The 24,481-nt window shown below is 49.1% G+C and overlaps 1 protein-coding gene across 5 annotated transcripts; it reads left to right on the top strand.

The window, feature by feature from the left end:
- The first annotated feature begins 4,946 nt into the window (after positions 1-4,946).
- On the top strand, positions 4,947-23,755 carry SLC52A3 (solute carrier family 52 member 3). 5 transcript variants are annotated; one of them, XM_042229955.2, is made up of 8 exons: positions 4,947-4,973; positions 5,528-5,616; positions 7,627-7,799; positions 8,560-8,630; positions 17,445-18,057; positions 19,688-20,187; positions 21,901-22,024; positions 22,844-23,755. In XM_042229955.2, the coding sequence occupies exons 5-8, from the start codon at positions 17,491-17,493 to the stop codon at positions 23,054-23,056; spliced, it is 1,404 nt and encodes a 467-aa protein (XP_042085889.1). In that variant the 5' UTR covers positions 4,947-4,973; positions 5,528-5,616; positions 7,627-7,799; positions 8,560-8,630; positions 17,445-17,490; the 3' UTR covers positions 23,057-23,755. The 5 variants fall into 5 exon arrangements, with proteins under 5 accessions (XP_042085889.1, XP_042085888.1, XP_060252988.1 ...); XM_042229954.2 differs by lacking the exon at positions 8,560-8,630; XM_060397005.1 differs by lacking the exons at positions 7,627-7,799; positions 8,560-8,630 and having other exon boundaries at positions 4,947-5,327.
- Positions 23,756-24,481: the final 726 nt, after the last annotated feature.

Here is a 24,481-nt window from a genome sequence, read left to right on the forward strand (position 1 = left end):
TGGAAAACCTCTATTGCTGCACCACTAAGATGGCATTGGATGTTTCTTTTTTTTTCCTTCTTCTCCATTGTTTTCTTAAGTAGTTTTTAATTTTAGGTTACACAACTAACAGGGTTACAGATTCCTAGAAAAGTGAAAAACTTCCGTTAACTCTGAAAGTCCTCTTTGATCATTTCCCATTCCCCTTCCTATTCCTTGACCCCCTCTACACACATATACACAATCCCAAAGATAACTCCTATTGTCAATTTAGTTTTTAAATTTTATTATGTTTTTACAGTTTTGGCTGCTCCTATGGCATATGGGACCTTAGCTCGCCTACCAGGGATTAAACCCAAGCCTCCTGCATTGGAAGGTTGAGCCTTAACCCCTGGACCGCCAAGGAAGTCCTCACTATTGTCAATTTAAAACTTACCTTTCAAGATTTTTTCCTATGGTGATATATATGGTAAACACACACACAGCCCTAAGAATATGTAGCTTTTATTTGTGGGGAATACACACACACACACACACACACACACATATTGTCTTCCCTGGTAGCTCAGCTGGTAAAGAATCCGATTGCAATGCAGGAGACCCCGGGTCAATTCCTGGGCTTGGAAGATCCCTTGGAGAAGGGATATGCTTCCCTAGTGGCTCAGATGGTAAAGAATCTGCCTGCAGTGTAGGAGACCAGGGTTCAATCCCTGGGTTGGGAAGATCCCCTAGAGGAGGGCATGGCAACCCACTCCAGTATTCTTGCCTGGAGAATCCCCATGGACAGAGGAGCCTGGTGGGCTACAGTTCATGGGGTCACAAAGAGTCGGACATGACTGAGCGACTAAGCACAGTATATATATATTACACAAACGGAATCATCATACTGTACATATTTATCCTATGACTTTTTCTCCAGTCTGTTCTGCACTCCTGAGTTCAATTCAGGGCTATGAGATAGCACTCATTTTTATGAGGTCTGCACCTGGTCGGCTAAACTGGGAGCAAACAAATCCATAACTGATCAGGAGACACCCTTGGAGGCCTCTTCCCCTAACCTTCTCCTCCTGCATCTCTTTTTCCTCTGATCTTTCTGCTTCTTTCCATCACCCACCTTTTTAAGACCCTCCGCCCAACAACACACACACACAGTCAGACACACACACACACACACACACACACACACACACACACACTCACACACACAGAGTCAGACACACACACACCCCCTCAGTGAGAAGATCCTAAACCTCAAGATGCCCTTTGCAAGGTACATCTCTGGAGTTTGGGGCTTCCTGCGCCCCCTCGTGGCTTTTCTGAGTAACGGCAGCGGCGCCTCCAACCTCTAATCCATTTGCCCATCAACCCCGTCAGGAAAGCAACATCCACCCCGAAAGACACTACGAGTGAAACTGTGGGCGATCCGCCGTGAATCAGCTGAAGTCTTCCCTGGAAACTCTCCCGTTGGAATGTGAGCGACCTCCTGGCCTGACAGAAGAGTCTACCTGTTTGAGATCACCCGGGGCTGTGCTTTGCAGGGGATTCATGGTCCTGACACGGCATCCTTGGAGAGCAACTGGGTGATTGTTCTCAAGTATGTTGTAGTTAGCAGCCAGGAATTGATTCTACAGATATTTCACACATTGGCAAAAAGACAGATTGCCACAGTGTCTGTTACAGTACTGTTCTTGATGGTAAATGATAGGCAACAAGCAATGGGGCTAGCTAAATTCATCCCGGTGCTTTTGGGTGATGGTACACCTCTAAGTCCTGCCAGTTCCCTGGGCTGAGATTCCCTTGAAGTGGCTCTACAGGCGCCCTGCACTCTGCAACCTGCCCTGTGCTGGGTCCTTTCCCACTCCACCGTCCCCTCATCTGCTCTCTTTTTTCTACAGAGCATATCCTCTAACATACTGAGTGATTCCCTTATTCCTTACTGTCCATCTTGCTCCATCAGAAGGAAAACCAGCTCTCCGAGGACAATGGATTTGTCTATTTTGTTCAATTTTATATCCCAAGCATCTCTGGCAGTGCCTGACAGACAACTGACATTTAATAATTTGTTGAATGAATGAAGCCAATGAATGAAGGTCTGAATACTGGGGATATAGAAAGATCTCTAAGAGAGATTAATCCAAAAGAGCAAGCTTCAGAATGACGTTGATAATGTGCTCCATTATATAAAGAATATTTTCCCATAAACTTAAAATGGCAAAAAAACCCTTTAATTAATTAAAGTCTATTATTTAAACAACAAAGGCTATAAAAGATATCTGGAGATGACAAGGAAGGGGAGAACATTTTGGTTGGAGTTCATTCATTTACGTATGCAATGAATATTTAAGTTCCCAGTGTATGTATACTGGTTATGTTAGACACAGATGTCAAGAAAATTTCTTTGGAGGAGGTAGTGTTTGAGATTGGCTGTGAAATATGGACAGGATTGTGCCTGAATGAGACAGAATGTTTTCTTTTTGTTTTGTTGTTGATTGCTGCGCTACACGACTTGTAGGGCCTTAGTTCCCCAACCAGGCACTGAACCTGAGCCCTAAGCAGTGAAATGCTGCTGCTAAGTCATTTCAGTCGTGTTCGACTCTGTGCAATCCCATAGATGGAAGCCTACCAGGCTCCCCCGTCCCTGGGATTCTCCAGGCAAGAACACTGGAGTGGGTTGCCATTTCCTTCTCCAATGCATGCAAGTGAAAAGTGAAAGGGAAGTCGCTCAGTCATGTCCGACGCTTAGCGACCCCATGGACTGCAGCCTACCAGGCTCCTCCATCCATGGGATTTGCCAGGCAAGAGTACTGGAGTGGGGTGCCATTGCCTTCTCCGAAGAAGTGAAATAGCAGAGTCCTAATTACTGGATCACCAGGGAATTCCCAGAAAGGATATTCTGACAGAAGGATCAGTAGGGAAATTTTGGTGACTTAGATGTGTACCGTGACTACTCAGAACGGTGAGCAGTTCTGGTTGAAAGCAGCAAAGGCTACAGATAAGAAAGAGCGAGTGATGGAGTTCTCATGGTCTATTAGTCCCACTGAAAAAGGACATAAGCATGAAGCCCGGTCCTCATTTGGTGAGCCACAAGGCAGTCTTTGAAGGTTAATAATAAAGCTGTATTTTAAAATTAAAATTAAAAATTACATGAAGAGCACCTGTGAGATGAGTGTGAGTCACACTTAAGACAGAACTTCCAGGGAGTCAGGAGGGGCCGTCACTGGGAAAGAAGACAGGTATTTCAGGCTCCTCCAGGGACCAAATTCTTGTGTCTCTGCAACCCAGAGTTGGGTGGAACACTTCCTGAGCCCCTGCCAGATGAGAGAAGGGTCCAGTCTCTTCCCCTGGGGTCTGCTCACCTCCCACCCCAAGCATTTGCTAGGGGAGTGATTACTTATCAAGTGATAATCTGTCTCAGAGAATAAGGCAGAAAGCAAGCCAGAATTATTCATAGAAGTCTTCACACAGTAAGCAGTTAGTTACTAGGTGCCAGGCCCTGTGAGATTTATTTCGCACTGGGCCAGTTTACATCTGGGCTCGAATCCTGACTCTGCACTTACTGGCCTTGAGTGGGTCACTTAACCTCTTTGAGCGTCAGTTTCTCCATCTACAATGTAGGGAATAAAAGTAGCACCTGCCTCGGATTACTGAAAGATTTAACTGGATGTGAACTGTTACTGGGCTTTCCTGGTCTCTCAGTTGGTAAAGAATCCGCCTGCAGTGCAGGAGACTCCGGTTCAATTCCTAGGTCGGGAAGATCCTGCAGAGAAGGGATAGACTACCTACTCCAGTATTCTTGGGCTTCAAGAAGGGACAGGCTACCCACTCCAGTAAGTAAAAGATGGTAAAAGAATCTGCCTGCAATGCGGGAGACCTGGGTTCAATCCCTGGGTTGGGAAGATTCTTCTGGAGCAGGGCATGGCAACCCACTCCAGTATTCTTGCCTGGAGAATCCTCATGGACAGAGGAGCCTGGCAGGCTATAGTCCATGGGGTCGCAGAGAGTGGGACATGATTGAGCGACTAAGCACAGCACAGCACTCCTGCTATTTGTCAAGTAGCATTTGTCAGTGGGCATCAGATCCCGGCTCAGCCAGACTCTTGACCTCTCTGGGCCTCTGTTGCCTTATCTGTAGAGGGAGAGTAGTCATATCGCCTCAAAAGCCGGTGGTGGAGATTAAACATATTAACCCATGTCAAGCTCAGGGCCTGGCACAGAGTCCTCTCAGCACACCCTGGCTGTTGGGACTTCTGTTCCACAAGGAGGACTCTACTATTATCCCCACTTTCCAGGTGTCATCCTTAAGCACTGGGATTTGAACCAAGAATTTCTGCTTCAGGGAGTGCTATTCCCGCTTGTAGGGAATTTGGTGTTGTTCGGTCAGTCACTCAGTCGTGTCCGACTCTTTGCGACCCTGTGGACTGCAGCACACCAGGCTTCTCTGTCCTTCACCATCTTCTGGAGTTTGCCCAAGTTCATGTCCATTGAATCGATGATGCCATCCAACCATCTCATCCTCTGTCGCCCTCTTCTCCTCCAGCTTCAATCTCTCCCAGCATCAGGGTCTTTTCTAGTGAGTCGGCTCTTCACATCAAGTGGCCAAAATATTGGAGATTCAGCTTCAGCATCAGTCCTTCCAAAGAATATTCAGGGTTGATTTCCTTTAGGTTTGACTGGTTGGATCTCCTTGCTGTTCAAGGAACTCTCGAGAGTCTTCTCCTGTCCCACTGCTGACCCTAAGGTGAGGCCAGACCCAGTGCTTCGGCAGGTCTTTTGTCTTCTGGGGTCAAAACGCTGGCTAATGTGAGCCTTTTGAATTGACTCATCAGGGTCATCAGAATTGGCTGCTGGGCAGGTTCCAAACACACAGTAGGCTCTTGGTGAGCCCCGCCCACCATCCCCCGCCTTCCCCCGTCCTTGGGGCGGGGACAGGTTAATACTAACCCGGCTGCCTCTGGCCCCTCCCATGCAGAGCCGCCTGAGAACAGGACCAGCAGGTAAGCCAGCAGAGCCTGGCAGGCAGCTCAGGTCTGCTAAGGGCAGAGCAGCAAGTACCAGGGGCCAGTCACTGGCAAGGATCACTGGGCACTGAGGTGGGGGCACTAGTCTGGGGACACGGGTGCCCCACGGCCTTTCCCCTAATTTCAGCTCCTGGCTCAGAGGCCAAGGGATAGAAGGGAAGAAGGGCCTCCTCCCCTGTTGGAGTTGGTTCAGTTGGAGTTGGGGCAACTTGAGCTGGCTGGGTGGACTCCAGACCCGCCCCCTCCCCAGGCCAAACGAGTGGCCCCTACAAACCTCTGCCCGACTGCATCTCCATGCCACTGGGACATCTAGACAGCTGCTCCTGCCAGGTGGGGGCCGGAGTCTCCCCTGCCTGGCACCGGGACTGGAGGTTGGGATGGGCACTGAGAGGAGGGGAACCCAGCCAAGGTCAGCCCCGTGGGAGGCCTGAAGCCCTTCCAGGGCTTGGGAGAGGGGTGAGGGAGGAAGGGAACTCATGGTCCACATTGGCTGGCTGTGCTCCCATTATCTTCTCGCTTCCTCCCTGAAGCAAAGCCCTAAAAGCCCGGGCATCTTTAGACCCTTTGGAGACACCAAGACCCAGAGAGCGCGAGCAGCTGGCTTGACAAGGCACAGCCGGTAAGCACAAGCCTGGCTGAGCAGAGGGTGGACAGGCCGCAGGCAAGCACTGCTTCCTCCCTGGGCCTGGTTCCCCCACGCCTGTGAGACAGGAACGCAGAGATGGGATGAGGCTCCGGGGAGCCGGTAGAGAGGACAAGTGAAGGCCTCCGGGTGCACGTGGACACGGGGCGCCAGGGCGGTGGCTGACCCGGGCCAGGCCTCCAGCACACCCGGGCCTCTCCCCTGCCTCCACCTCCTGCTCTCGGCAACCTCTCCCTTTGGCCTGCCTCTGTCTTTCTTTCCGCCTGCTTCTGCCTCTAGCTTTTGATTCTTTCTTTCCCTCTGTGTCGCAGTCTCTCTTTTTGTCTCCTCCTCTTCCTCTAGGTGTTTTTTTAACTGTCTCTGTCTCCCTGTTCTGTTCACTCAATACCATCTCCCTCCTGCCCGGATCACATCCTCACCCCTCTAGTCTTATTAGGAGTCTGGAACCTGGGGTAATATTGACTCAGACCCTTGTCTGGGAGCGGTGTGTGGCCAGCAACTATGCTGTCAGCTGGCACTGTCCGAGCCGCCCTGGCTGACTTAACCCCCACAGCTGAGGCAGGCTCGGTTGGGGGGCCTGGCCTTTCGCAAACCAGGTGGCCATCTGGACACTGGGAGAGAGGACAGGGCCAGGCTCGCATTGGAGAAAGCGGCACTCGACAGATAGACACAGATAAACTCCCATCACTGAGCTGATGCCCAGTGATGCCCTAAAAGCAGAGAGCAGGTCAGTGCAAGCTTAGAGGCTTGGGCTCTGATGGTCAAGGCTGGACAAGGCCCTTCCTGCCAGTGGGGGTGTGCTGGCCCCTCACCCCTACTCCTTTCACTCCCTTGGGCCCGGGACACAGCTTTTCATGCAAGAGTCTGAAGGAAAGAGACACCTTTGTCTGAGGCTGTCCTTCTGGCTTCACTGTCTGTTTGCCCACCTTCTGTAGGAGAATGTCAAGGGTCTCATTCAAAGCCTTAGGTTTCTGGTTTCCCGCAGTTGCCAAAGGGCCTGGGAAACAGATGTGTTTGGAGTCTCTCCCAGGTTCTCCAGGGCCTGGATCGCATGTCTCTCCCTTTTCCAGCCCAAGTGCTGGGAGAGGCTGGAGGTGAGTGGAAAGGGATCCTGCTCAGCTTGGCCTCTGAAGCTGCACTCTAACTCCCTCCCCTCCAGGGCCCTCTTCACGCTGCTTAAGAGGGCTGGGTCCACAGATAGACCTGGGCTCAAACCTCAGCTCCCAGATGACCAGGTGTGTGACCTCAGCAAATGACTTTCCCTCTCTGAGCCTCAGTTTCCTCATCTGTTGTATTAAATGAGTTTCCTCATTTGTTGTATTAAATGGAGACAATCATCAGGCTTATTCCAGGATTGCTGAGAGGATCTGCCGGATAACGTGTGTAAAGTGCTTAACGCTGGGCCTGGGGAGACAAGCAGTAAGAAATGGCGGCCATTGTTGTAGGTGTTACTACTGGCACTGTTTTTATCTTTTCCCCCTTGATAATTGTACCAGCTTTCTAAGGGGTTAATAGGTTTCATCCCTGATTCACCCTGGTTCTCCATTATTCCCCTCACAACAGCCAGCATGATTCTATCTAAAATGAAATTAGAGCTGGCCCAGCAGTGGAGATTTCTGACTCAGAAAAAACCTCCAAGTCTTGCCTACAGGGCCCCACGTGACCTTGCCAGTTCCTCCCCATGGGACCTGCGATATCCACAACAGCCTCCTGGCTGTGTTTTCCACACCAAGACCTGTTTCTGGCTGGGAGGACAAGTGAGGCCCCACCCCAGGGCCTTTGCACTTGCTGTCCCCTCCCCCCACTACTCTTTCCCCTGACATGGCTCATTCCCAGGCTTCCTTCAGGTCCCCTCTGCCAGCTGCCCTCCCCAACTGCCTGCTCCCCCGGACAGCTCCTTCCTCCACAGCCCTTATCAGCAGCTGACTAGCTCGATGCTCCTACTTTGCTTAATGACTGTTTCATCCCACACTTTCCTGAGAACAGAGATTGTGTCCAGCACATAGCAAGTATCCAGCGAATACCGGGTAAATGAATGAACAAGAACTGCAAAGCCACTGTAAAACAGATAACAGAGATATGCACTTTTGAACAGTATCCCCAGCACTCTTTGAGCCACTCCTGAGATTTCTGAAGCCACCCAGCCTCGGCATTGGCAGGTACCTCTGTCTAGGACATCCACTGTCCACTGCTATTGATGGCTCCAGGGGCATGTGTGGCTTAGTGTGGCTAAGTGGCTAAGCCACTTAGTGTGGCTGGCTGGGAATAAGCCAAGGCAGGGGAGCCATATCGGAGATGGGTCATGCTGGGCCATAACACCACTGTGACTTTTTTCCAAGTAGAGACTTGTAGAGCCAGATCACTTACCTCAAACTATACAGCTGCATTTGTGCCTGCCTCAGGACCCAGAGAACTCATCTCTGTGGGCCATGGGGGGGACTGGGGCTCTCAGTGCATGGGACCCATTGCACATAAATAAAATTCAGGCTCCTTACCTCCCAGGTCTGCCCTCTGCTCCCCATTAAGCCCACTGGTTCAGCCACACTGGCTCAGGCCCGTGCCTGCCCCAGGACCTTTGCACAAGCTGTTCCTTCTGTGTATATGTTCTTTGGAGTATTTTTATGATGTTTTTAATTTTAAAAATATTCAAACATTTGATACAGCTGAAGTTGATTTTCTTTTGATGGGGCGGGGACTGGGTAAGAGATAAGAAACAGATTCAGCTTTATTTATTTTTACCAAATGACTACCCTATCTTATGTTCTTACTGGTTCTATGTAGGAAAACTACTTATTTGTAAATGTGTAACTGGCCAGCTTGCTGACCTCATAGTTTTATAGCTGTTCAGGTGATAAAAGGTAACCATCTTCTGCCAATTCCCCTCCTCCCTTTAATTATTTACTTATTCCTCCTTAATAGGCATACCACTTATTGCCTCCTCTATATCCCGGCTTATTTCATACCTTCTTCTGCTCTCAAGGCCTGAAACAGTGAGTCAAAACCCCACCATTTACTATTCTTCTGTCCGTCTCTCCTAGCATGTCTGAGGCTTCTGGAGAAAGTTATTCAGAATACAGATATTCACTACTGTTTTGACTCCATTATGAATCAGTCTTTATCAATATAAACTGAGTCTCAGTTTACACTTTTGATTTTTGCTATCAGATTCCATAGTGAGAGTTACCACTCCCTCCCTCCGTGTCTCTCTCTCTTTCCCTGCATTTTTTTCTGGAAGACCTTCGCCCCACATTTACTCCTAACCTGTTCCTTTTGGTATCTCTTTAAGGTGTGTCTCAACAACTCATTTTGCTTGATTTTGGTTTTTGATCAGATTCTAATTGAGGCAGGACCTGAGTTTCTGAGTCAGGGCATTAATAGTAAATGAGATCAATGGATTCATTAGTTTTTGCTTACTGTCACGGTCAGTGCACATTCTTGACCATATATCTCTGCCCAATTAGCCAGTGTTTTGCCATTTATAAAAAATAAAGAGTGGCTTAAACAATGTAGAAGCTTACTGATAACAACATTAAGCAAAATGGCATGGGCGAATGCCTTCACTGTTCACCTGAAACTATCAAAACATTGTTAATCAGCTATATCCCAATACAAAATAAAAGTTAAAGAAGAAAACTAACAAGCAAAATAGTCCAGTGGGGGGCAAACCAGGGTTGGTGTGGCAGTTCTGTGCCTGAGAGGGGGTCTAGTCTCCATCTAGCCCCAACACCATCTCCCATTTGTGCAAAGTGGCTGCTGGCATTCCGGCTATCACATCTAAACTCCAAACAGCGGAATGGAGGAAGAACAAAAGAGCACATTCCCTTTGAGGAGATTTTTTTTCAAAGTCTCTTACACCCTTATTAGTGTTAGTGTTAGCTGCTCAGTCGTGCCGACTCTTTGTGACCCTATGGACTGCATCCCACCAGGCTTCTCTGTCCATGAGATTTTCCAGGCAAGGATACTGGAATGGGTTGCCATTTCCTTCTCCAGGGGATCTTCCTACCCCAGGGATCGAACCCGGGTCTCCTGCACTGCAGGCAGATTCTTTACCGACTGAGCTACAAGGGAAGCCCCTACAACCTCATTGGCCTGGTCTTAATTCAAGAGCCATGTCCAGCTACAAAGGAAGTTGGAAAATGTAGTCCTTTAGCTCAGTGGCCATTTGTCCAAACAAAAATCTAGTCTTGGTAACAATGAAAGAAGGAAGAGTGGCTGATGGAAAGCAGCTAGTAGCCTTGGTCTTGGAATATGAACGCTTCATCTTTTCTTTCCTTCCAAAGTGTTTTACTCATCCTAGGCAGAACTCTACCTGAGCTGATGTGGGTCAGCTTTTTTTCAATGAGATTCTGCCTGCCCTATAACAGGTTCTGGTCTCAGGTGGGAGTGAGCAGCCAGCATCTAATTCTGGGCCTTCTTGGACAGTACAGTGAGCTGCTAAGAAGCTACAATGAACTGCTGGCTTTTGAAGGAGATCTTTTCCCTCCTCCACTCCACTGATCCTCTGGGGCAAGACTGCCTCTGTTTTGCAGCCAGTGAGTTACCTGCCTTGGCCAGTGTAGGCTGGGAACCTTGCCTTTCCATCCAGCCCCAGCCACTGCTCCCTCCCCTCTACCTGCAGCTCTGCCTCCGCTTTGGCCCATGAAGCATCTGGGTCCTGCTGCCCATCCACCTCTTCCTCACACTTTTCTCTGGGGATAACCCCTGTGTCTTTTCTGCTTGAATCCCTCACAGCACTGGGCACAAAGCAGGTGACTAAAAATCCCTGCTCGTTGATTGTTTAGGGGGAAGTGATGACAAAATTCTGCCTTCAGAAACGACGTGTATTGTGGTATCAGGAAGTGTTCAGGATAACTGTGTTTTTAAATGCAATTGCCACATTTTTTGAAATAGTAGTCGTGATCATTAACATGTACACATATGATGTATCAGGTATCATGTGAGCATTTTTCAAGTTTCATGGTCATAACAACTCTGATGTTGGTACTGGGAGCCTTCCATTTTGTACAAGAGAAATCAGACGCCAGAAGTTAAGCCAATTAGTGCAAGATTGAAGCCAGGATTTGAGCCCAGACGTCTGCCTCTAGACACTAGTGCAGCAAGAGCAGTAAGGTGGCTGGAGGCAGTGACCTGAGTCCAGATCTGAGAGAGAGGCCCAAGGTTGGATCCCAGCCCATAACTTATCCCCTACTAGGATAGGATCCAGGGCAAGCCACATCTTGCTCTCAAAACTGAGGGCTAGGCTTGATCAGGGTTTGCAGTGTATCGGGCTTGGAGGGTCCCAGGTTGGTGCCCTAAGTTAAAGAGGGCCACGGGTGATCATTGCCATGTAGGCATGCTAACCTGGTGTTGTCTTCCAGAATATTCCAGAGAAGCCAGAAATCCTCAGTTTTGTTTGCCAAATCCTTTCTGACTTGCAGACGTCAGTAACTAGTTACTTACAACTCACCCCACATCAAAATAACACATCTGCTGCTTGCCTGCAGCCAGTGAGTCACCAGTTCACTACCTGCAGCTAGGTCATCTGTAAAGGCTCTTCCACCGCTATCAGAATGCGAGATTCCAAAGCAGCCCCTGCCCTCCAGGGGTTTCAGTCTCCCTGGCAAATATACCAGGACACACCCACTCCAGGAGAACCCTGAACAGAAGGGCCTGGGGCCGGCAGCCAGTGGAGGTTTCCTGAGGGGCAGAGTCCTGCAGAAAGCTGAGATGCAGATGGGTGCGAAGATGGTGCCTCAGCCAGGCTAAGACAGAAGTTTGCCCTCTCTGTGGGTCCTCTGGGTACACCCAGAGCCAGGGCTTGACCTGGGCTGTCCGTGAGGCCAGCTTGCTGGTGAGGAAACAGAGCTTTAGTGACTCGCCTAAGGCCCCCAGACAGGAGGTGCTGAAATGGGACTGAAAGCCAGTCTGGCTGCATTCCACCTCCCAGGGAGGATTGGATTTCAGAGGAAGAGAGTCTGGGGTTGGAGAGTCAGCTCTATGTATGGTAACCTGGAGAGGAAGTTCCACCCCACAGGGGCTGCCCCGGCATGCTCTAGAAGAGAGACGAGGAGTTAAAGGCAGACCGTGTGAGTTGAGCAGAACCGAGAGATCAGGGTCCTGGGGAGACGTGGGTGGAGCCATCTGCTTCAGAGGACCCAGCCTCTGCATCACCAGCCTCCAGAGAGGCCCTCCACCCCCACAGACCCCACCCCATTCCCCATCTGTAAAAAGGATGTGATTGGACCAGTCAACATTTCTCTCCAAAATGGTACCTGTGCCAGCAGTGATTTCACACAGTACCTCCAGGGGAACTTTCTTTATTCCTTTAGTAATTTTAATATTCATATGTTAATTTTCATGCAAATTAGAAAAAAAATAACTATAACAGCAAACCTTAGAGAGCACTTTCTATGCGCCAGGTACCGTTAAGACAACATATACTTCTTAACGTTGCATCTCATTACAAACCATGAGGTCGATTTACAGAGTGGGGAAATGAGGTAGAGGGAGGCAAATTCAGTCACCCCAAATCATTCAGTTAGCTAAGAGGCAGACATGGCTTCAAGTTCAGGCAGCTGCCTCCAGTCATCACTCAAATCTGTGAACAAAGAACGCTGCCTGACGTCCCAGCTCTACAAGGATTAAGTTGGAACCCACAGCAGTTGACTGTCAATGCTTCCTGAGGGGAATTCAGGATGGAAAAGCATGCAGCATGAAGCATTCTGTTTCAGATATACAGCCCCCAGATGCAAAACAAAGGAAGAATTATTCCAGTGACCCAGACATCCTGTATCTTCCCTTACATTGAAAAGCACTAAAATCATTAACTTGAGCTGAGTTTGTGTCTGGGTCTGTGGGTGTGTGACTGGCATTCATCTTTTCTCAGACGGTAAAGCATCTGTCTACAATGCGGGAGACCCAGGTTCGATCCCTGGGTCGGGAAGATCCTCTGGAGAAGGAAATGGCAATCCACTCCAGTACTATTGCCTGGAAAATCCCATGGACAGAGGAGCTTGGTAAGCTACAGTCCATGGGGTCGCAAAGAGTCGGCCACGACTGAGCGACTTCACTTTCACTTTCACGTATCAGTTCAGTTCAGTTCAGTTCAGTCGCTCAGTCGTGGCTGACTCTTTGCGACCCCATGAATCGCAGCACGCCAGGCCTCCCTGTCCATCACCAACTCCCGGAGTTCACTCAGACTCACATCCATCGAGTCAATGATGCCATCCAGCCATCTCATCCTCTGTCGTCCCCTTCTCCTCCTGCCCCCAATCCCTCCCAGCATCAAAGTCTTTTCCAATGAGTCAACTCTTCGCATGAGGTGGCCAAAGTACTGGAGCTTCAGCTTTAGCATCATTCCTTCCAAAGAAATCCCAGGGCCGATCTCCTTCAGAATGGACTGGTTGGATCTCCTTGCAGTCCAAGGGACTCTCAAGAGTCTTCTCCAATACCACAGTTCAAAAGCATCAATTCTTTGGCACTCAATCTTCTTCAAAGTCCAACTCTCACATCCAGACATGACCACTGGAAAAACCATAGCCTTGACTAGATGGGCCTTAGTCGGCAAAGTAATGTCTCTTCTTTTGAATATGCTATCTAGGTTGGTCATAACTTTTCTTCCAAGGAGTAAGCATCTTTTAATTTCATGGCTGCAATCACCATCTGCAGTGATTTTGAAGCCCAAAAAAGTAAAGTCTGACACTGTTTCCACTGTTTCCCCATCTATTTGCCATGAAGTGATGGGACCGGATGCCATGATCTTCGTTTTTTGAATGTTGAGCTTTAAGCCAACTTTTTCACTCTCCTCTTTCACTTTCATCAAGAGGCTTTTTAGCTCCTCTTCACTTTTTGCCATAAGGGTGGTGTCATCTGCATATCTGAGATGACTGATATTTTTCCTGGCAATCTTGATTCCAGCTCGTGTTTCTTCCAGTCCAGCGTTTCTCATGATGTACTCTGCACAGAAGTTAAATAAGCAGGGTGACAATATACAGCCTTGACGTACTCCTTTTCCTCTTTGGAACCAGTCTGTTGTTCCATGTCCAGTTCTAACTCTTGCTTCCTGGCCTGCGTACAGATTTCTCTAATCTGCAGGTTAGGTGGTCTGGTATTCCCATCTCTTTCAGAATTTTCCACAGTTTATTGTGATCCACACAGTCAAAGGCTTTGGCATAGTCAATAAAGCAGAAATAGATGTTTTCTGGAACTCTCTAGCTTTTTCCATGATCCAGCAGATGTTGGCAATTTGATCTCTGGTTCCTCTGCCTTTTCTAAAACCAGCTTGAACATCAGGAACTTCACGGTTCACGTATTGCTGAAGCCTGGCTTGGAGAATTTTGAGCATGACTTTACTAGCGTGTGAGATGAGTGCAATTGTGCGGTAGTTTGAGCATTCTTTGGCATTGCCTTTCTTTGGGATTGGAATGAAAACTGATCTTTTCCAGTCCTGTGGCCACTGCTGAGTTTTCCAAATTTTCTGGCATATTGAGTGCAGCACTTTCACAGCATCATCTTTCAGGATTTGAAATAGCTCTACTGGAATTCCATCACCTCCACTAGCTTTGTTCGTAGTGATGCTTTCTAAGGCCCACTTGACTTCACATTCCAGGATGTCTGGTTCTAGATGAGTGATCACACCATCGTGATTATCCGGGTCGTGAAGATCTTTTTCGTACAGTTCTTCTGTGTATTCTTGCCATCTCTTCTTAATATCTTCTGCTTCTGTTAGGTCCATACCATTTCTGTCCTTTATTGAGCCTATCTTTGCATGAAATGTTCCCTTGGTATCTCTAATTTTCTTGAAGAGATCTCTAGTCTTTCCCATTCTGTTCTTTTCCTCTATTTCTTTGCATTGATCGCTGAAGAAGGCTTTCTTATCTCTTCTTGCTATTCTTTGGAACTCTGCATTCAGACGCTTATATCTTTCCTTTTCTCCTTGGCTTTTCGCTTCTCTTCTTTTCACAGCTATTTGTAAGGCTTCCCCAGACAGCCATTTTGCTTTTTGCATTTCTTTTCCATGGGGATGGTCTTGATCCCTGTCTCCTGTACAGTGTCACGAACCTCATTCCATAGTTCATCAGGCACTCTATCTATCAGATCTAGGCCCTTAAATCTATTCGTCACCTCCACTGTATAATCATAAGGGATTTGATTTAGGTCATACCTGAATGGTCTAGCGGTTTTCCCTGCTTTCTAACCACATATAACTCCCAACAACAAATTCATATGTATCCTGGCTCCTCCCTTACCTCTTTGGAGCAGTTCCTCAGACCTGAGAGGCTGTCTTCCTGGCTATAATCTTCACATTGCTGTTGTTCAGTTGCTCAGTCGTTCCGACTCTGGGACTCCATGGACTGCAGCATGCCAGGCTTCCCAGTCCTTCACCATCTCCTAGAGTTTGCTCAAACTCATATCCATTGAGTCATTGATGCCATTCAGCCGTCTTATCCTCTGTTGCCCCCTTTCCTCCTGCCTTCAGTCTTTCCTAGCATCAGGGTCTTTTCCAATGAGTTGGCTTTTTGCATCAGGTGGCCAAAGTACTGGAGCTTCAGCTTAGCATCAGTCCTTCCAATGAATATTCAGGACTGATTTCCTTTAAGATTGACTGGTTTAATCTCCTTGCTGTCCAAGGGATTCTCAAGAGTCTTCTCCAACACCACAATTCGAAACCATCAATTCTTCAGTGTTCAGCCTTCTTTATGGTCCAACTCTAATATCCATACATGACTACAGGAAAACCATAGCTTTGCCTAGATGGACCTTTGCCAGCAAAGTGGTATCTCTGCTTTTTAATATGCTGTCTACGTTGGTCATAGCTTTCCTTCATAGGGTCCCTGAATAAAGCTGAAACTCACTGCTCTTATGTTGTGAGATGCTGATTTTTTTTCAGTTGACAAACCCTCTGCACTGTTTCTTCTTAGACTGAGGGTAACAGCACAGGTGGTGTGACACAGGTAATTGGGAAACTAGTGAAAAAGAAGAGGCCTCCCACTCCAGTATTCTTGGACTTCCCTAGTGGCTCTGTTGGTGAAGAATCCGCCTGCAATGCAGGAGACCGGGGTTTGATTCCTGGGTTGGGAAGATCCCCTGAAGAAGGGAACAGCTACCCACTCCAGTATTCTGGCCTGGAGAATCCCATGAACTGTATAGTCCGTAGGGTTGCCAAGAGTCAGACACGACTGAGCAACTTTCACTTCACTTTACTTAAACAGTCACAGTATGGCTCTAGAGGGCTACAGTCCGGCGGTCTCCAAGGGCCTGTCCAGAGATGGAGCTCTATAATTTGAGAAGAATTATTCGAGACTGGAATTTTATATCAGATAACCATATTTTTGTAACAGATAGTGTGATGTGTTTACATGGTTCACAAATCAAAGTTATATAAAAAGACCTACACTGAGATGCTGCAAATATCCCAGCAGTTTCTATGTGTCCTTCAAAGCCTGCTTTGTGCGAATACAAAGAGAGCATATTCTTCCTCCTCTTCCCCTAAGCCGAAAAGACCATACACTGTCCACCTGCCTTGATGTTGTTCACTTATCAACTCAGCCTTGAGGCCTGTCACCATCCATCAGCCAGTGAGCTCTCCCACCTCCCTCTCTTTGTAACAGGTATGTGCTATTCCAACAGGCCATCATCTCTTCCACTAGCACCTCTTCTGTGAATGGCACAAAGGTTGTCTCTTATGTTTTGCTGTTATCAACAAGGCTGCAAGAAATAATAACCTCGTGTATAACTCATGGCTTTGGAACAATCTCACAGTGGGAAATGGAGTCATCATTGATTGATGTTTCCCATGGTGAATGAAGGGGACAGTCTAAGACTTACTTGTATTTTTCCCTCTGAACTGTTCATATCCTATGTCGACTTCTCTATTGGGTCTTTTTGTTCTTAATCTGTAAAAACTCTTGACATATTAGGAAGATGAACCTTTTGTCTGCGCCTTACATTGCAGTATTTTCCCCCAGGATATCATCTGTCTTTTGATCTTCTTGTTGGTATTTTTTTGGTCATTTTTTGCAGAGGCTGTTTTATTTGTTTGCTTTTGTGTGTTCTAATATTTATGCAGTAGAATGTATTGTTGTAGCCACGCGTTCCGAGAAACAAATACACTCAGAAGAACAATGCAGCTGGTGGAGTGCAGTTTATTACACCAGCGGGCCCAAGGCGGAGTCTCCTCTTAGCCAAGGACCCCGATCAGTTTTTGTGAAAACCTTGTGTACCCTAACTGAACGTGCCCAAACCCACCTCCCCAAATTCCCTGAAACTAGTATGAACAAAGGAAAAGAAAGATACAATCTTAACCTGTGATTCATATGCCTTAGGCCTAGGTAGTTAACAGTGGACAATTATCAATAGGCCTGTGATCATACCCCAATAAGCATAATAGACTTTATGATTCTATTCGGTTACACAGACAATTAGGGTATTCTTTTAGGTGAGGGAGAGTCTAGGTACGAGCCCTGGGGCTCTTCCATGGGTGGGGGTTTCTGGTTTTCCAGTTGGTATTTCATTTCCATAGATACTGGGCATATAGCTCAAAGTCCACAGTCTGGCCCAAGATGGAGCCTGTTCTGTCTGTTTCCTCCTTCAGTATCGAATTTTTCTTTTGTGGACTCTGGATTTAGGAGTCATGATGAGGAAAGCTTTCCCTGCTGGAAGTTTAGTTATAAAGGGATTTCCATGTTTTTTGCTAATAAAAAGCCAAGGTGTCCATGGAGAGGGGAGTAATAAGAGAAAACCCTGGGCCCAGAAGCACAGTCGTCTGCTATATGATGCACTTGACTTGGCTCACCTGATATTCTTCTCTGTCAAACACATTGCAGGCTGGTCTGGGGAGGGAGCTGCCTCCGGCCCAGGGCGGACGTCACCATGGCCTTCCTGATACACCTGCTGGTCTGCACGTTCGGGATGGGCTCCTGGGTGGCCATCAACGGGCTTTGGGTGGAGCTGCCCCTGCTGGTGGCAGAGCTCCCGGAGGGCTGGTATCTGCCCTCCTACCTCACAGTGATCATCCAGCTGGCCAACATCGGCCCCCTGCTGGTCACCCTGCTCCATCACTTCCGGCCTGGCTGCCTCTCCGAGGTGGCCGTTGTCTTCACCGTGCTGGGGGTGGGCACCATCGCCTGCACCCTCTTCGCCTTCCTCTGGAACGTCACTTCCTGGGTGCTGGGCAGCCGGCACAGCATCGCCTTCCTTGTCCTCACCTTCTTCCTGGCCCTGGTGGACTGCACCTCCTCTGTCACCTTCCTGCCCTTCATGAGCAGGCTGCCCACCTACTACCTCACCACCTTCTTTGTGGGCGAGGGACTCAGCGGCCTCCTGCCTGCACTGGTGGCTCTCGCCCAAGGCTCGGGTCTCACCACCTGCGTCAACGTCACGGAGACATCGGCCACCACCCTGAGCCCTGAGACCACCAGGAACGTGGACAGCCCACAGGTACCTGGCATCTCTCAGGGTCATTGCAGCTCTGTCCTTGGTCACAAGCAAGATCTTACCAAGGGCTGGTGATCCCTAGATGTTGGGTGGACTCGTGTTCTTGACCCGACAGCACTTTCGATCACTTGGGGGCGCTGCTGAGACACACACATATCTAGGGTGGGGCTCCTCTGAAATCCTTGCGGTCGGGTGTATTTTGAAAGCTGGAGTGTCAGATTGTAGAACACACTTACCCCACGTCTAAGACAGGGTCTGTGACACAGCAATGGGCACAGCGATGCCCACAGCCCACAGCCCAGGGCATTCATGCCCCACAGGCAGATGAGGGCTATAAACAGCTTCATATCCAGTTCAAATGTTGCTGTCAACCAAGTCACGAAAACATTCTGACTTTCAGAGCCTTTCGGATTTTAGAGTTGCAGATAAGGGATTGTGAAGGTGTCTTTATTGAAAACTCCCCAGCTACCACTAATGTAACCAAGGCGGAGAGCCACAGACTTTACACGTTGATAAATGTTTGGACGTTACCCCGTGTGTTTACAGCATCAAACTTTCTCACTGGATATGGGACAATGTATATGTCTGATATTATCCAAACCACAGCAGTGCAGCAATGGCTGCAAACCAGTGGCCTGGGCCACCATAATAGGCAAGTTTTTTTTTTTTTTTTTTTGAGAGTTTGAGTTAGTTAATAACATTCAAATGTTTTGAAATTTCACATAAATCTAGATGCATGATATCTCTTGAAAACAGTTGCCACAGGGCACCTTTGGGTGGGGCTGTTCTTCTGTCTCAAGCCAGCTCCATCTCTGAATATGCGTATTTTCAGTTGCCAGCCCTGGAGGGCATTGAGTGGGCAGAGCTGTAGCTTCCGTCCTGACACCTCCGTGCTCTGTAAAGTGGGGACTGCACTGGCGCTGTCAGGGGACACACACAAGCTGATACAGACCCAGTGCTGGTGCCCAGCGAGCGAGTCAGTGTGAGCATATATTATCCTCACCATAGTAGCTGTGCGTATATTATCCATCACTTACATAATAATGATAATGCCTAGTATTTATTGTATACACACAGACCTCGGAGACAATTACAGATTTGGTTCCAGACCACCACAATAAAGCAAATATCTCAGCTTAACGATAGTCACATTAACTTTTTGTGTGCCTATAAAAGTTATGTTTACGCTATATGTCGTCTATTGAGTGTATAATAGCACTGTGTCTAAAAAAACAATGTACATAGCATAATTTTAAAATATTTTATTACTAAAAAGTGCTAACCATCTAGGAATTTCCTCGTGACCCAGAGTTTAGAACTCAGCTTCCACTTTAGGGGATCTAGGTTCAATCCCTGGTTAGGCAATGAAGAGCCCACAAGCTGCGCGGGGCAGCCAAAAAAAAAAAAAAAAGTCAACTATCATCTGAGCCTTCAGTGAGTCATAATCTTTTTGCTAATGGAGGGTTTGAAATAATTCAAGAATTACCAAAATGTGACCCAGAGGCAGGAAGTGAGCAAATGCTGTTGGAAAAAGTACCAATAGCCTTGCTCGACATAGGGTTGCCACAAACCTTCAGTTTGTAAAAAAAAAATCACCCAGGGATCTGACTGGCCCTTGTTTTGTCTTTCCCAGGGAGCTAGCAGCACTTTGGTGTCTGAGCTCGCTGGGAGAGCACCCTCCGTGACCCACCTGGAAAGCCGTTACCTGCCTGCCAACTTCTCGCCCTTGGTCTTCTTCCTCCTGCTCTCCTTCATGATGGCCTGCTGCTTCGTCGCCTTCTTTTTCCTCCAGCGTCAACCCAAGCGCTGGGAAGCCTCCATAGAAGACCTCCTCACCTCTCAGGTCACCCTCAACTCCATCCGGCCGCAGGAAGGGAAGGACCTTGGTCCCCCAGAGGAGAGCGGCAAGGCCCAGGGCGCTCCGGAGGAGAAGACGGCCCCCCGGCACCTGGCCCCGATGGCGTTCATCTACATCCTGGTGGCCTTCGTGAACGCGCTCACCAACGGCGTGCTGCCCTCGGTGCAGACCTACTCCTGCCTGTCCTACGGGCCTGTGGCCTACCACCTGTCTGCCACCCTCAGCTCCATGGCCAGCCCTCTCACCTGCTTCCTCTCCATTTTTCTGCCTAACAGGTCTGCCCGCACCCGGCCCTGGAGAGCTCGGGTTGGGGGTGCACTTCGTGTCAGAACCCAGAATCCACCGCGCCTACCTATCAGGCTGGAGGTGGGATAGTTAAGAACACGTGTCTGGGGCTCAACTGCCTGGGTTCAAGTCCCGGCTCTGCCACTTGCCAGCTCTGTGATACTAGACACCTCTCTGGGCCTCAGGAATCTAATCTGGAAAATGGGGATAATAATAGTTCTTCTTAGGTTGCTGGGGGCTAATTGTGTCAAGCTTTTAGAGCAGTGAGTGCCTGGTGCAGGTCAGGTCTCCATTCACCACCACTGGCCCAGGAGGAGGAATAAGCAGGCCGGAAGCGAGGCTCCTATTTATAAATAGAAACCCTGAGGCTCGGAGAAAGCATTTGCTCTGGTCTAATTCCCAGGATTTGAGTCCTGCCCTCCTGCCTCCAGTCCACGCTAGCCCTCTTACAGCTGTAATTCTAGAAGAATGGCTGGGCAAATTGATAAAATGCAAATTGAGTCAGCCTAGATTGAGGCCTGGGGTTCCAAATTTTAATAAGCAACTTAAGTGGTTCTGATGCAGGGGCTTCAGACCTCCACAGGAGAAACACCCACCTTGGGGTCATGAAATTTTAGGTCCCCCCTGCCTCCCACCTGCTCCTCTGCCCTGCCTGTCCTTACTGCCTCTCAGCCCTGCCCATCCCCACCTGCCATCCCCACCTCCCCTAGTCCTGCTCACCCCACCCCCACCCCCTGCCAGGGAAGGAGGGATCATGAGGATGGGAGAGCTGGACAGATGTCAGTTTTCCAGAAAGCTGAGTTTTCTCCCTTGGGTTTGAAAACTGTGGAGCAAAGCTGGAGATCTCTGAGGGAACAGACCAGAGACTGCAGATCTGTGGACTCTGAGATGCCCAGAATGTTAAAAATATAGAATCTGAGAGTCCAGGAATCCAAGAATCCTGAGACAGAAAGTGTCCTTAGAGGTAGGCAGCCCTCCACTCTAACCTGTCAGTGTGGATGGGGAGATCCCGGGGAAAAGGCCTCAAATGAAGGATGGTGTCCTCAGTGGTCAGACCAAGGGCTACATGGAAGGCCACCAGTGCCTCTGAGCCGGCTACCAGGGCCCCCGGATCATGTGAATCTCATCTTGTGGACCAGGGAACTGAGGCTGGAGGGAGGAAGGGTCACCCAAGGCTGCACAGTACACGCTACAGTCACGGTGCCATGATCCAAGCCTCCCACTCATCTGCCCAACTTCCTAGAGTGGGTGCGAGGTGTTGCAGGAGGAAATAGCAACAGATGGTACCAGGGGGGCCCACAACCAGGGCCAGGCCCTACACACTCTGCTCCCCTGCATTCTCCCAGCCACATAAGACTCATCTCACAGGTGAAGAAACTGAGGCTTAGGGCCCAGTCTTGCAGGAGGAACTGAGATTTGAACCAGGCTTGTATAGCCCCAGAATCTGTTTGGTTTCTCCCACTGGGATGCTGGGCTCTGCTGTTAATACTCAGGATGACTTGTGCCAGTCTTGATCTCAGGAACCTCACTGATGCACTTGAACTGGGTAGCCTGGAAGTTTCCACATGGGTCTAACCTCTAAACCTGGAGAAGCTGACCACTCCATGTGGCCCCCTGGAGCTCGGGCCGGGTGGGGGAGTAGGGGCAAATGTTCAGGCTTCTCACTCCTCCAATCACGCCCCATCCCCCCAACTCTGTCCTAGGTCTCTGCCATTCCTGGGAGTCCTCACAGTGCTCGGGACCAGCTTCGGAGCCTACAACATGGCCATGGCTGTGATGAGCCCCTGCCCCCTCATGCAGGGCCACTGGGGCGGAGAAGTCCTCATCGTGAGTGTCTGGACTGTGGCGCTATCCCCCTCCTACCTCTACCTAGCCAAGGCCTAGGAGACCCAGAGTATAGCTCCTTCTATTGACCAAGTGCTTTGTGGTTACTTGCTCAGGAAGCCCAAGGTGGGTGTGGGGAGGAGGCGGGATGCTCTCATTGGGGAACAGAGGCTTCAGAAGGTTAGTTGGCGGGTCCAAGGTGACAGTCCAGACTCTCCCATGAACGCCACACTGCACTACGTGTATGGCAGCAGTAGCTTTCTCCCAGTTGCCCTGACTTGATCATGCTGCGCTGTGCTTAGTTGCTTAGCCGTGTCTGACTCTTTGTGACTCCATGAACTGTAGCCCACCAGGCTCCCCTGTCCATGGGGATTCTTCAGGCAACTTTGGGTTGCCATGCCTTCCTCCAGGGGATCTTCCCAACCCAGAACTCAAAACCAGGCCTCCCCCATTGCAGGTGGATTCTTTTACTGTCTGACCCACCAGGGAAGCCCAAGAATACTGGAGCGGGTAGCCTATCCCTTCTCTAAGGGATCTTCCCTACCCAAGAGTCGAACTGGGTTCTCTTGCATTGCAGGTGGATTCTTTACCAGCTGAGCTACCAGGGAAGTCCTGACTTGATCATGGGGGACAGAAAGCCATTGGGTTCTCCTTTATCCTTGGGGAGGTCAACTCAGGGGGCCCCATTAGCTCTCCTTGCACTTAGAGGCTATTCCATGGGGTTCTCTTAGCCATGTTAGGTCAGCCTAGAAGTGCCCTTTGCCCCTGGGGCTCACCCCAAAATCACCTTCACTCAGCATCTCTCCCAACGTGTCTCTGCAGGTGGCTTCTTGGGTGCTGTTCACTGGCTGTCTGAGCTACGTCAAGGTGATGCTGGGTGTGATCCTGCGCGACCACAGCCGCAGCGCCCTCCTGTGGTGCGGGGCGGCGGTGCAGCTGGGCTCGCTCCTGGGAGCGGTTGTCATGTTCCCGCTGGTCAACGTGTTGACGCTCTTTTCATCCGCTGACTTCTGCAGCCTGCATTGCTCCGCCTAAACCAGCTGAAGGGACGTGATCCATCATAAGGCCCCGCCCTCATTACTAACTCCTGAAAACTGGGACACCTCGAGGCAAGGTGTGTGCCCAAGGTCACAGAGCCAGTGGTAGACAGCAGGGAGGCAGAGCCTGAGCACTTTTGTGTACAGCACAAACTCCTCTCAGGAAAGGTGGGGAGTGGTATGGGCCTCCCAGGGGACATGGAAATGCAAAGCACAGCCCACCCCAACTCTGTCACAGTGCCTGCAGTGCTAGCTTCTCAGATCTCTTTTTAGCTCTTGAGAGATGACTGTGAGAAATGAACTATTTTCTGCCATATCAATAAAGGCTATCACAGCCTCCAACGATTGCAGGTGTCCAACATGAGCCAGTGAGCCCTGAGGAAACTCAGGATATGAAAACACAGGATACTGGCCCCAGATAGCTGAGTGCATATCAGAGGGATGATTTCAGTGAGCCCAGACTCATGCTAAATACATAGAAAAGCGCTGAATTGCTTAACTTGCAGTTTCTGGTTTTCTTTCATTAACAGTAATGTATTGATGCTTCCACTACCTGCCCTTTGTGGCAAAACTCCTATATCCTAGCTCCTCCCCTAACCTCCTCAGAGCAGTTCTCTCAGGGTTACTTGAGATGCTGCCTCCCAGGCTTGAAGTCCTAAAAATTCCCGCTGAATAAAACATAACTCTTTAACTTTTAGATTGTGAATATTTTTCATGTCAACAACGGTTCTGCAGCACCCAGCTGGATGGTGTTAGAAGGGGAACAGCTGGGAGGGTGAGTTGCTTGTTATAAGCTATGTGACCGTGGGGAAGTCACTTGATTGCTTTATGCCTCTGTTTCCTCTTCCACAAAATGGGAATTATTAGCACCTATGTCATAGGTTTGGCACAGGGATAAAAGGGAGAAGCACCCAGCATGTCCTGATCTGATGACCAAGAGTAATAACAGGAGTGACAATCAACAAAGCCTAGAAGTGGCTAGAAGGGTTAAGAGATGTCCCCTTCTCCGTATCCTTTCCGCCCCTGTTCTCATAGAGAAGCTTCTAGAAGACAGATGGCTAATGGTGGACTCTCTCAGGCATCTTGGTGTCCCAGTATGGAGGAAGGAACATTGTACCTCACTTACCCCTTCTTATTACCCCTGCTGACCCAGGAAGTCTCGCTCCTTGGAGAGTAAATGACCTCCTAAGAGGCAGAAGGAGAGGTGTGGGGTGGCGGGGGCCACAGCAAGACTCTGAACATGAGTTCCCCCACCCCATTCACTGGCTGACTCTGAACTGGAGGCAGTCCTCTGAACTGGAGGGAGGAGTAGAATGGGGAGGAGTGTGTTAGCTACCTGATAGTTTTGGGGTTTTATCTTATTTTTAAAAAATAAATAAATAAATAAAGATATTCCTTGGTTTTACACTAAGGTCATCCTTTC

The sequence above is a fragment of the Ovis aries genome, chromosome 13, assembly GCF_016772045.2.
Source record: "Ovis aries strain OAR_USU_Benz2616 breed Rambouillet chromosome 13, ARS-UI_Ramb_v3.0, whole genome shotgun sequence".
NCBI classification, from domain to species: domain Eukaryota; kingdom Metazoa; phylum Chordata; class Mammalia; order Artiodactyla; family Bovidae; genus Ovis; species Ovis aries.

Bases quoted from the DNA above. Each gene is read 5' to 3' on its own strand.
- SLC52A3 (XM_060397005.1), top strand. From the start codon at position 5,292: ATGCCACTGGGACATCTAGACAGCTGCTCCTGCCAG. The intron at 18,058-19,687 runs GTACCTGGCATC...TGTCTTTCCCAG, and splicing joins GGAACGTGGACAGCCCACAG to GGAGCTAGCAGCACTTTGGT. The intron at 22,025-22,843 runs GTGAGTGTCTGG...GTGTCTCTGCAG, and splicing joins GGGGCGGAGAAGTCCTCATC to GTGGCTTCTTGGGTGCTGTT.